This window comes from Neoarius graeffei, chromosome 24, assembly GCF_027579695.1.
Source record: "Neoarius graeffei isolate fNeoGra1 chromosome 24, fNeoGra1.pri, whole genome shotgun sequence".
In the NCBI taxonomy this organism is placed as follows: domain Eukaryota; kingdom Metazoa; phylum Chordata; class Actinopteri; order Siluriformes; family Ariidae; genus Neoarius; species Neoarius graeffei.
In genome coordinates this window covers 29,351,160-29,363,030 of record NC_083592.1, presented here as the reverse complement: position 1 = coordinate 29,363,030, position 11,871 = coordinate 29,351,160, and the positions used below count along the sequence as shown (strand labels likewise).

The following is an 11,871-nucleotide window of genomic DNA, read 5'->3' as shown; positions in this document are numbered from 1 at the left end:
CGTTTTGACGCGCCATTCTCAAATGTTGGGCATAGTTTGGTTTACACATTATGAAATTTCTAGCCACTGGGGTGACTTAAGAAGGTCAGAGGAACTCATTTTAACGTTAAAAAAACTCAGAAAGTGAAAATTTCATGCCATGGGACCTTTAAGGATAATGGATGGATGGATATCTCCGTTGTAGCCTCAGATTCATGTTTGTGGCTGACAGGAGTGTAGTTTTCTCTTGTTGTAGCCCATTTGACTCAACATGTGACGTCTTGTGTGTTCCGTTCTGCTTTTCTGCTCAGTATAGTACTAAAGAGTGGTTATTTGAGTTATCGTAGCCTTCCTGTCAGCTCGAATCAGTCTGGTTCTCCTCTGAACTTTCTCATCAACAAGGTGTTTCACCGTATAGAACTGCTGCTCACTGGATTTGTTTTCTCTGTAAACACTAGAGGTTGTCGTGTATAAAATTCCCAGGAGGTCAGAAGTTTCTGAAACAATCATCCAGCCCATTTGGCACTAACAGCCATGCCATGGTCAAATGTAAGAACATTTATTTCCCCATTCTGATGGTATGAATATGAACTGAAGCGCTTGACTTGTATATGAAGAAGAAGCCTTTATTTGTCACATGTACACTCAAGCACAGCCTTAAGCACACAGTTAAATTTAACCTCTGCATTTAACCCATATGAAGCAGTGAACACACACATGCACACACAAGTGAGCAATGAGCACACACACATACCCAAAGCAGTGGGTAGCTATGCTACAGCGCCCGGGGAGCAGTTGGGGGTTAGGTGCCTTGCTCAAGGGCACTTCAGCCCAACCTCATGCCACAGCTGCCCCATGTTATCCAAACCACATGTCTTTGGACTGTGGGGGAAACCAGAGCACCCAGAGGAAACCCATACAGACACAGGGAGAACATGCAAACTCCACACAGAAAGGCCCCTGGCCTTGAACCCAGAACCTTCTTGCTGTGAGGTGATGGTGCTAACCACTGTGCATAATATGATGCATTGCACTGCTGCCATATAAATGTCTGACTGCATAAAAATGAGGTACAAGGGCTACAAGTCTTACTTCAAAAGTTGGCATATGTTTGGGAGGCCGTATGTCAATTTTTGCCTGATTTTTGTTTAAATCACCAAATTACACCTAATTAATAGTAATCCCAATATTTTTAGAGCAGATGAGTGGCTGTAATCAACAATAATCATTCTCATTATAAACCTTTACTTATATTTTTTCAATCAAAGTGTTTAATCATGACGCTATTCTTGCTGTTGACTGCCAGTTCACAGCCGCAGTCCTCACAGGAGCACCAACGCACTCGTCTCTGTGCTTTAATTTTATGCAGTCAACAGATTGAGTTGAGACATTTTATCCGAGCCAAGCACTGCACCAGAATATTTGGGCAGTTCACCCAGCTGCCATGGCAACAGGAATTTTACAGGGAGGCACAGGCCTATGGTGAAGCACTTTTCACTTTGCCTCCACCAACCAACGGCCGGAACGCGGCCCAATCCATTTATCTCTCCTATGCAGTGTTGAAGTAATACAATGACGGGGAGTGCATGAGGCATAGACCTTGGGGAATGGGGATTCCCTCTACTACATTGCCCACCACTACAGATCACACTGACACAAGCCTGATGTACTCAGTCAAATGGCACAATAAAGATCCATTTAGATTTCCTTTTCATTGTAATCACATTTGGAGAATAAATGAGGAAATTGTGCATCTATCACTCTTATTTACAGTCATGTGAGGTGCTATTTCATGGCTCTAACCTGCAGAAAAGGAACCATTTATATCACAGATATAAATTATGTAAAGTTGCTTCTTCTAAATTAGGTAATTGGGCACCATTGACTCATTTGGAATCCAATATTTTAATTTTCATGCAAAAGTGAATATAACAATTCATGACTGGAGAAATCATAAATGTATTAGCTCACCCACTAGGAAAGTGGAAACACTAGTGTGCTGCCAGTTCCTGGTTTTAGTTGGCCAGAAATTTAACTGATGTGGGTAAAAAGCAGTAGTTAATGTAATATAGTAACACATGGTGAGCTAGTATGCTAATTAAAGCTACACTGCCTTTCAGATTTTTCAAGTGTAGGTCATTAAAAGAATTTTCCGCGACACCCAATTATTTTTGTTTAGTGGACCAAAAGCTACTGAATTTGAATCACAGACTTCCAATTTTATTAGTTTAAAAAAATATATATAACAATTAATGAATTTAGAGCCATGTGGCCCTAAATTCTCCGCTATTTTTTCCTGCTTCACCATTCAAGATACTACGTCATGCATCACGTGGTGGGCTTTCCCCGTTCGCTCAAGGCATTGTGGGATACAAATTTGAAACAGGAGAGAAAAATGGAGGACGTGCGTATGAGAATGAAACGTGAAAGACTGACTACAGTAACAGAAAGCGAGAAGAAAAGACGTTATGTTGCGAAGGAAAGGAAACGCAGGACCAAACTAATAAATATTGGCGGTCAGCAAGCACCTCGGTGTAATCAGCTGTTCGTTTAGCGACAGAATGATGTAAACTGTCAGTGCACGGTCAAAGGTAAACCTGCGCATGCGCACACAGACTTCCTCTGTCTGCTTGACTGCGCAAAGCGAGAGATTTCATGCGCATTATTTGCTCGGGAATCCCCTCAAATGAAATAACTTCCCAGCCACAGAATGGCCTGATATTTTGTGAGGTATTACAGAAATAAACATATATCACAATGACCAAATTTCAGAGGGAACTAAATTTCACCGATTTTATGAAATCGAAAGGCCGTCTCGCTTTAAGTGCATTCATACAGAAGAAGGGAAATAAACTAGTATGTGATTGTGTAGCACATCATGTTTGCACCCTGGATGGAAAATGATCAAGTTGTTGGGCAATGTTTTTGAGGCTATGAGATGCAGTGTTCTGTTCTCGCATTGCACATAAACGATATTACTGGGGTCTTGCTAGTGCCTTTTTTCTTTCTTGATGTTTATCAGTGAAGTGATGTGCATATTGCGCAAGCAGAAATGTTTTGCTGTGCAGTTTATTTTGCTTGCTTTCGTAAGTGATTCACATGCCTGCACTGTAAAAATGAAAATGCTGAGAAAACTCAAATTATCACAGCAACATGCTGCAAGAGATTTTTGAGTTTTTTCTCAACTTTGGACTACTGTTATTGACTTTACTAATGTCTTCAAGTTTAGATGAGAGTTCTGCCAACTTGAATCTTCTTGTTCAGCTAATTATGATGTTCTTGTGAGGCGAACAATGAAAAAAAATGTTTTTTGCTTCATTGCCATATATTTCTACCTTCAGCAAACACAGGTATTCTTGTTGAATAAACATACAATTCTTGATTGTGTGTTCCTGACTTGCAAAAGATCTGAATCAGATCTGTCATCCATGATCACTACTTAGTTAAAGCTGTTTTGCCAATAAACAGATGCCATGAAGCTGATGTGTGAAGTACAGTAGGCAGTGGGATTCAGAAACACTATATGTGTCGCGCCACGGGATTTTTGTACCAGATGCTCTGTTTACAGCATGTGTAGAAACGGCGTTGAAAAGCATGCCATATTTTGCACCGTTTTCGCCGGCTGATCCAGTAACTATCAACAAATAATCACCTCAATAGCGCCCCTATGGGATACATTTACCACTTTTAACATCATCCACGACTGTGCTGGACTGAGGCTGGTTCTAGAGGACTTGAGACAGGGACTCGTTTTAAATGACTACCGTGTAGTTACTGTCCAGAACTGGAAATGAGTCAACACTCGACAGCGTCCTTTCATTGTACATGTACTGATTGATTTGGAGTCCTGGTCTCCGTGTTTTTTTATTTGATTATCTTAAATTTCTTAAGTTTTAATGCTTGAATAGTTAAAGTTTATTTTGTAAATTCATCCATAGTTTATTCTGTTATTTCATCTATTGGTTAATTTAATTTTGTTATTTGTTTCTTGGATTTGTATTTTTAATTTAATGATGTTTAGTATACTTTTAATGTGTTATGTTAAATTGATAGGGAGGCCAGCATATAAGCCTATAGGCTTTGGGCCTCCCTTGCACATTCTATTGTATTACTATTTATTATACCTTGTAAATTTATGTCCAATATGTGCAATAAACAATAAAAACAATAATGTTTTCAACACTGCATGTTCAGGGGTTGGAAAGAATAAAAAGACTGACTATCTTGTATCAACAACAAGTCAAAGTCCCTCTCACGCCAGAATCTGGTCTTCCCAGGCAGTCTCCTGTCCCAGGACTAACCAACTCTTTAAGGTGTATGGGTGCGGCGCCAATTTCCGTTTCCATAGCCCTCGGCCTCTCATCTATACAGCTAGGGTTATGGTGGGGGGCTGGTCCTCTGGTAACCACAAGAGTTTGACTTCCCCACTCGCACCTGTATTGCAGCGTGCCTTGCCAGACGGTAGTAGGTACCATTTTGATGATGGTCTTTGGTATGACCCGACTGTGAGTAGAACTCGCGATCTCCTGGTCGAGACACAGACTCGCTAACCACTAGGCCAACTCGCGGTGTATCAACAACAGCTCTAGCTTTGTTGGTAACATATTGTACAGGTTAATGTTGGAAACAGAGTATCAGTGACTAATATTCTGATATAATTGGCACAGTGCCAAAAACGAATTTGCCATGGTGCCAACCAATCAGTGAGGCACTAAATTACCGATAGCTGTAGTAAAAGTAGTGTTATTCTGGTCCAAAAATACATTTTAGACCTTGCTGAAACATCATGTATCATCATGGACATTTTGAAGGCTAAATTTCTGCCTGGAAAATGAACATTTTGGGTTGCGCGCACATGATTTCATGTCAGATTTACAGTAACTTCCCTTGGTCCAATTTCACTTTGGTTTGTATTTCCTGCATACGGAGGCTTGGTAGTGTAATGCAGCAGGTAGAACTCAAAATCCATAATCTGAGCATCTGGTATGAAAATCTGGTGGACTGACACATAGAGTTACAGATTAAAGGAACGTTGCATCACTGTAAAATTCATTACGGTTTAACTTACATACCGTACAGGATGAATGGTTTAGTTTTTCAGAAGTCAGTGGGGAGTAGGATTTTTTTTTCTTTACCTAGTTGTTAAACCCACTTGTATTCCATGCAAATATGAATTGAAAAACAACAACAAACCCTAATATCCTGGACACAGTATTTGCTCAGTGTAGTGATTTGTTCACCCCTTAAATGAAATAAATGAGAACCAGGTCTATTACCTACAAATAAAAAAACCCACAGAATTAGATCAATTTGATAAATTCCTTTTCTTTTTTATTTTATTTTATTTATTTTTTTTGCACAATGAATGACATGAGCAAGATCAAGTGTATTTAAGTGCTCAATACTGCACTGAGATGGTCGCACAAAAAAGTTGAACTTGAAAGAGAAATAATAATAAAAAAAAAGAACTCTACAAGATCATGAACAACAAATATGACCAAACACATGCGAGCTTAAATGTATGTACATATGTACAGTGCAGTATACATATCTTTAAACGTGTGTATACACAGGTACACAAAAACATGAGGGCGTATTCCTACATACATTTATGTACAATGCATATGCTTGCGTATCTCAATATTTATTCTTTCCCATATATGTCCTTTAATTGCTTTTTTTCTTATTCATACAATTTACAAAAATGTTTTATGAATTAAAAACTAGTTATTCAAAAAACTTATCAAACAATGTATAAGATCTCCAAATTGAAATTCGATATTCTTCAAAATTTGTGTGCATACAATCAATTAGGGCATGCAGGTTCAGAAAATGTAAAGTATTATCAAAATGGTCATAGTACCTATTAAAAATAAACAAAAAACAAACAAATATGCAGAATTGAACTCATGTTGTGCCCTTATTGAGTACATTACCCTTCAATTACATTAATACTTCATTTGCACTGGAATTTCTTCAATCGCATTAGAGCTTAACAGATGAACATGTTGATAATATTTGGATGAAATTGATGTTTTGTATGCAATCTTGATCAGGAACTGAATAAACCTTTGTATCTAGTCAGGTCACACTATTTACACGACACAATACAGTCTAATGAATTACGATTATTGTTGAACAGCCAGAATGTAAGGGGGGAAACACCTTAATTTCACAAGGCACCATTTTATCAGCTGGTAGAGAAAACATGAGCTGCCAAACACCTTGCTATTAACACCTCCTTGATAAACTAAAGACTGATGGTACTGTTTTGGAATACTGCTACCGTATATAATTTGGTTTACTTTTTCAGTTTAGCACTGAGTGATGGATGTCTTTCTTTTTGGCAAAGCGTCCAGGTGGTTTGAGGTGCCAGTCCTAACCAGGAGACATGCTGAAGTGTCCAATGTACCAATGTAGTACAACAGGCAGACGGGAATAGCTGCCAAATCTGACTTGGCTCTAATGCACCACAAGTCATTCTCTGACTCCACATTCTGCTCTGACGAAATGATCACTGAAGCTGCACAGTCTTAGGCTCCGGGCTATGGTATGTTCTAATCTCCGGCATTTATTCCTAATAAGAAGAGCCAGTTCACATTGTGAGCTGTTCAGTAACAGACAGGTGATTCTACTATTTACAGGGTTTACTTTGTTGAATGTAATGTAATATGATTAAGGCTCCCCTGCTCAGTGGCGGATTTTTTTTTTCTTTTTCTGCAGCATTAAGATTTGGGGGGGGGGGGGATAGTTTGCAAAAAAAGGATGAAAGGGAAAAAAGATTACTTCGGTATCCGGTTATTTAGCACAAAAGTTTTTTAGCACAGGTCTAAAGTTTTTTAGCCTAAGTTTTAAAGTCTCTTAGCACAACTCTGGATTATGGTCATCAAAATACTCGTCTTGATATAGGAAGGGGTTTATTATGATTGCTTAGGGACTGGAAACCAGAATTTCTGCTGCTGTGCATTTTAAGGTTATTGATCCTTGAAACGTGGACTGAAAATCCGATTCTTTGGTGTCTTTGGATATTTGTAGTTAAGCCTTGAATTGTCGGCACCTTCATAGATGACTTCAGCCACTTCTGATCATATCACAAATTCAACTGTCAATAATTACGTGTTTGCCAAATTAATTACCCGGGGGATTATGTCTCTGTGGCAGCGGGGGCGTGGTCAAGCGCCGGTCTGTGACAGGAGGGCGGAGTCAGGGAAGGTGAGTGGCAGATTCACTACACCTGAGAGCAATTAACCTGTGTTTGTGTCTTCCCAGTGACCGCGCCCTACTTAAGGAGGGAGAGCGAGAGCAGAGGAGCTCTTGCTGAACCAGACGCTGAATGTGTGTGTGTGTCTGAAAAGTGCACATAATTATTAAGCTGAAAAGTGTGGTAATAAAACGACCTGTCAAACCTGATCTCTGTCCTGCCGTCCTCTGTGCTCCTCCCACGAACACTGAACCGCTACAGTCTCTTGCCCTGCTTAACAGTGATGTGTTTCGCCGACTAAGAGCGGCATCTCATCTCATCTCATTATCTCTAGCCGCTTTATCCTGTCCTACAGGGTCGCAGGCAAGCTGGAGCCTATCCCAGCTGACTACAGGTGAAAGGCGGGGTACACCCTGGACAAGTCGCCAGGTCATCACAGGGCTGACACATAGACACAGACAACCATTCACACTCACTTTCACACCTACGGTCAATTTAGAGTCACCAGTTAACCTAACCTGCATGTCTTTGGACTGTGGGGGAAACCGGAGCACCCGGAGGAAACCCACGCGGACACGGGGAGAACATGCAAACTCCGCACAGAAAGGCCCTCGCCGGCCACGGGGCTCGAACCCGGACCTTCTTGCTGTGAGGCGACAGCGCTAACCACTACACCACCGTGCTGCCCTAAGAGCGGAATCTATTCCTAAAAACTTACTCAAATTATTAAAAGTCGATTTGATATCACATATTACTGTTTTCATATGTATTTGACTAATAAAGCTACAAAGTCTTTAACTGAAAAAAAAATTCAATGAGAATAAAAATGACTTTTCATTCTTTATCAAATTAGCAAATTGTAAGTATGATATATATGATATAATTTAAGCTGAGCACTTTAATAAAGACAAAACAAACCTGGAAGTTGGCTGTAGCGGTGTACTGTGTCAAGGTACGTACTGTGTTAAATAATTTGGAGGGAGGATCGGTGGCCAACATACGGGCGACATGAGACACGGCGGTTTCAAGATGGCGGCGTGCGGAAATACAGTCGCTCGTTTTCAATCGGAATCTCGGCAACTTTCATAAAAAAATAAATCAAACATCTTTAAACATGATCAGTAAGTATTGATAATAAAGATTAAGGATCTTGCGCTAAAGAACTTAGAGTTGTGCAAAGAGACTTTAGAACTTGTGCGAAAAGACTTTTGCGCTAAATAACCGTAAATCGATTACTTTCAATAAGACCACTTTGACAACTTGAACTGAACAAAGGGAGAAAAAAAGAGTCTTTTTTTATCTGTCAATTTGCAAGTAGGACCCGATGCACAGTAATTTAGATCACACACATCGTGATAACCCTTAACTGCTTAACTGGTGCTGGAATATTTGTTAGGACATTTTGTATCTTTTTTTTTTAATATGTGTTATGGTCTTGTTTGAATTGTCGCAAGCACAGTTTGGCCTCTGCTTTTCATTTTACAAACAGACGATTCGGATTCAAATCAATACCGTTATCTCACGTCAGAAAGCTATGTAGAAAGCAGATCATTTTAATAAGACCCCTCTGATCTTATCTGCGTAAGTGCGTCTAAACAATAACAGATCTAAGGAGCAGGAGAAAGAGCAGGCATATGTACATTCATGACCGTGTGTGGATACTAATAATATGTGTAAGTTCAACATTATTTCTTGCCATTCGTAGTTCCCTGTAGCTGAAATGTTATGGACTTATTGACAAACATAAGGCACATATATGAACTGAGAAATAAACCACACAACAGCGCTTTCTGCATTACGACCATTTCATGTGAATATACATTTCTAAAAGAGCGTCGAACCACTGCACTATACTGAAGCCTGGTTTCAGATGCTAAGCTGTATACAGTAATGAAGTCTAACATCTCGGATCCACACATTTCCATCTGTTACACTTTCTACACGCACCTAAACCAAAATCCACCTATAATATGAACTACAACACGACTGAACCTTTGGTTGTGTGGATATCTAATACTGACTGTTATGTCAATATATTTTATTACTTTATAAGTAATAAAGTAATATTATTTTTTTTATTTATATCACTACTATGAGCAGGCACGTTCTCAAATAGACTCTGGAAAAGGCAACTCAGTTACTGTGTTTGTCGAGCAACTGATTGAAATCATCGATAACTGATATTACTAAAATAGTTTTCCAGATATTGTCGGTTATTCGGATAAAAATAATCACTGACGATGTGTAATACTAATCTGTAATATGTATAAGGAGACTGGAGTAAGTGCTGTGTTGCTTTTAAATGCAAGAATAGGATTTTTTTTTTCATGCATGATGAACGGAGTATACTGTATAATGTATATAGCTAAGGTTTTTGAAGGTTTGACTTTACACACTGCCATTATCTAATACAATCCTTCAATCTGTGATGCATCCACTTCGTTATGGTGTGATTAATAAATACTGTAGGTTTCATTTCCATTGGAACACAAGCTTTTGTACGTCACATCTATTTCTAGTATTTGGTTAAAACATTATTTGAATATCGTACAGGTTTCTAGTTGATATGGTGACAGTACAGGTAAATCTAAAATACTTTCACTTTGTAATGTTTGTAGAGTACGTTTCTATGTACAGTTAAACTATAGCCATCGAAGATAGTAGAAGAGTCTCATTCAATTCAATTCAATTCAATTCAATTCAATTCAATTCAACGTATTGCCATTAGTTCATGCCCGGAACAAACCTGAGCGCAGGCAAGTGTGTGTGTGTGTGTGTGTGTGTGTGTGTGTGTGTGTGTGTGTGTGTGTGTGAGAGAGTTGATCAGTTTCATGACACTGATCTTTATCGTAATCACTGTGCTTTGACTTGAGAGAAGCAAAAAGGCAAAGAAACCCCAAAAGTGCACAGTACCGTATTAGAAGTTCAAAGAATTTCATTTACACTTGCTGGTAAGATCATGGCTACAGCCATTGTTTCAAAATCCTTATGGGCTTTGGGAGAGTAAAAAGCTCAACACAAGAACATTTCCAATAAAAAAAAAAAAGAAGAAGAACTTGCGGTGATGGCATATACAAAGTGAAAGCGGGGCACTTTTTAGACCACATTCATGATTCTGACAGAATGCCCATGAAGTACAGTTCAGTAGAGCTGATTAAAAAGAAAAGACAACTATAATGCCTAGAAATTATCCAAAGGTTGGAGTGCAAGTCAAACTCACAGTGCACTATTCATGAAACTCTTAATGAGAAGCTGGTTCATCCCTTCTGCTTCCCCTGCCTCGCCGTACTGGCCGCTCTAGCTGCTCCTCTGGCTGATATTTAGGGTAGGGCTTGGCCATCTGTGGGGTCTGTGGATTGGGCTGTGCCCGGGCCTGGTGTACCACTGACTCGATGGCATCTGTGATAGAGTCATGGCTGGAGAACTCCGGCTGAGTGAGCATCGGGTTGCTGTGGAGGTTCCTTTTTCCGGGAAAGTCCATGCACTTTTCCAGCACAGGCATCTGAGGCAAGAAGCCTTCACTGGAGGCAAGTGTCTGCTTTCGCGGCCTCCCCCTGCGCCGCTTCACCACGTTGTTGCCTGTCTTGGCCTGCCGCTGGAGCCGCTTGACCTTTAGGATCTTGTTGACATGGTCTAGGCTTCTCTTGCTGGTGAGGATCTTGGAGAATGTGTGCTTCTTCCGCACGTCACTCTGCATCTCCTCGATCTCGTTCCGCTTGCACCTCTTCTTGTAGGAGCCGAGTTCTGTTAAAGAAAAGAGCTGCGATGGTGAAAATTTGTCGTGAAGAGAGTTATGATGAAGTGCAAAATGGCATGTTCTGTCAAAAAGCTTGAAATACCGTAGGAGATCAAATATCAGATCAACTGATGGCCAGGGGATGAAATCACACATCCACAGCGCCAAATGTAAATAATAGCATACGTGTTAGATACAAGTTACGTAAATACTGCTTTTCCAAACTATACATCAATTTGTGACAAGCATCCAAAATGCATTTCACTACCAGACTTGATCTAAATGACCAAAGACAAAGATACACTTAAATTATATCCCATGAGCAGAAAGAATTATGGCACTGCAAAGCACTTAACACTTGACTCATGCATAACTACATCTATGCGTTTAATTAGCGTGCATGGAGCCATCACTCTAATCTCTCTCTGTGCAAGCACCCAGAGTTCACCTCTGTACTGAAGAGACAGTTCTGGAAGTGTGAGTAATAAACTAGGTGGCCTCAGATACATCAGTGATTAATCTACTGCCTCTCCACTTTGCGTCAGAGCCCTGGAAGGAAGCCCAGAGCACAGGAAATGTTGGGTTTCTGGCAGCCTCGTCTGAAATGAGTTCAGACAGCGCAAAGCTGCATAAAATGTGTGTTCCGCATCAAAAAATCTCCCCTAGACCTTCATGTCTCTGGAGATTGCATTCATTTACTTTCTCCTTCTTGCTGAGTGCGAGTCCATCTGGTTAGGCATCCAAGGAAACAAATAAGACAATTGTGGAAGATCTTTTGCCAGCGGTTTGCATTGTTGGACCGGGATCAGCGCAAATGCATTTATTTCCATCTAAAAGATCTAAAAGCCTTGACTCACACTTAAAAATTGAGCACATTACAAAAGACACAAAGGTTACCAGCACCTTGTGTGATAATGTAGATCTTCATTTCATGCATTTAATTGTCTTTAGAAAT

The 11,871-nt window shown here is 40.0% G+C and overlaps 1 protein-coding gene across 3 annotated transcripts in view; it reads right to left on the bottom strand.

Annotated features, from left to right (window-relative positions):
- Window positions 1–5,284: 5,284 nt before the first annotated feature.
- The window catches only part of setbp1 (SET binding protein 1), a 106,400-nt gene continuing 99,813 nt past the window's right edge, over window positions 5,285–11,871 (bottom strand). For all 3 annotated transcript variants that reach the window (XM_060906995.1, XM_060906996.1, XM_060906997.1), the window contains exon 4: window positions 5,285–10,924. In XM_060906995.1, coding sequence (XP_060762978.1) covers window positions 10,422–10,924 — 503 coding nt within the window. In that variant the 3' untranslated portion in view covers window positions 5,285–10,421. The remainder of the gene's footprint in view (window positions 10,925–11,871) is intronic.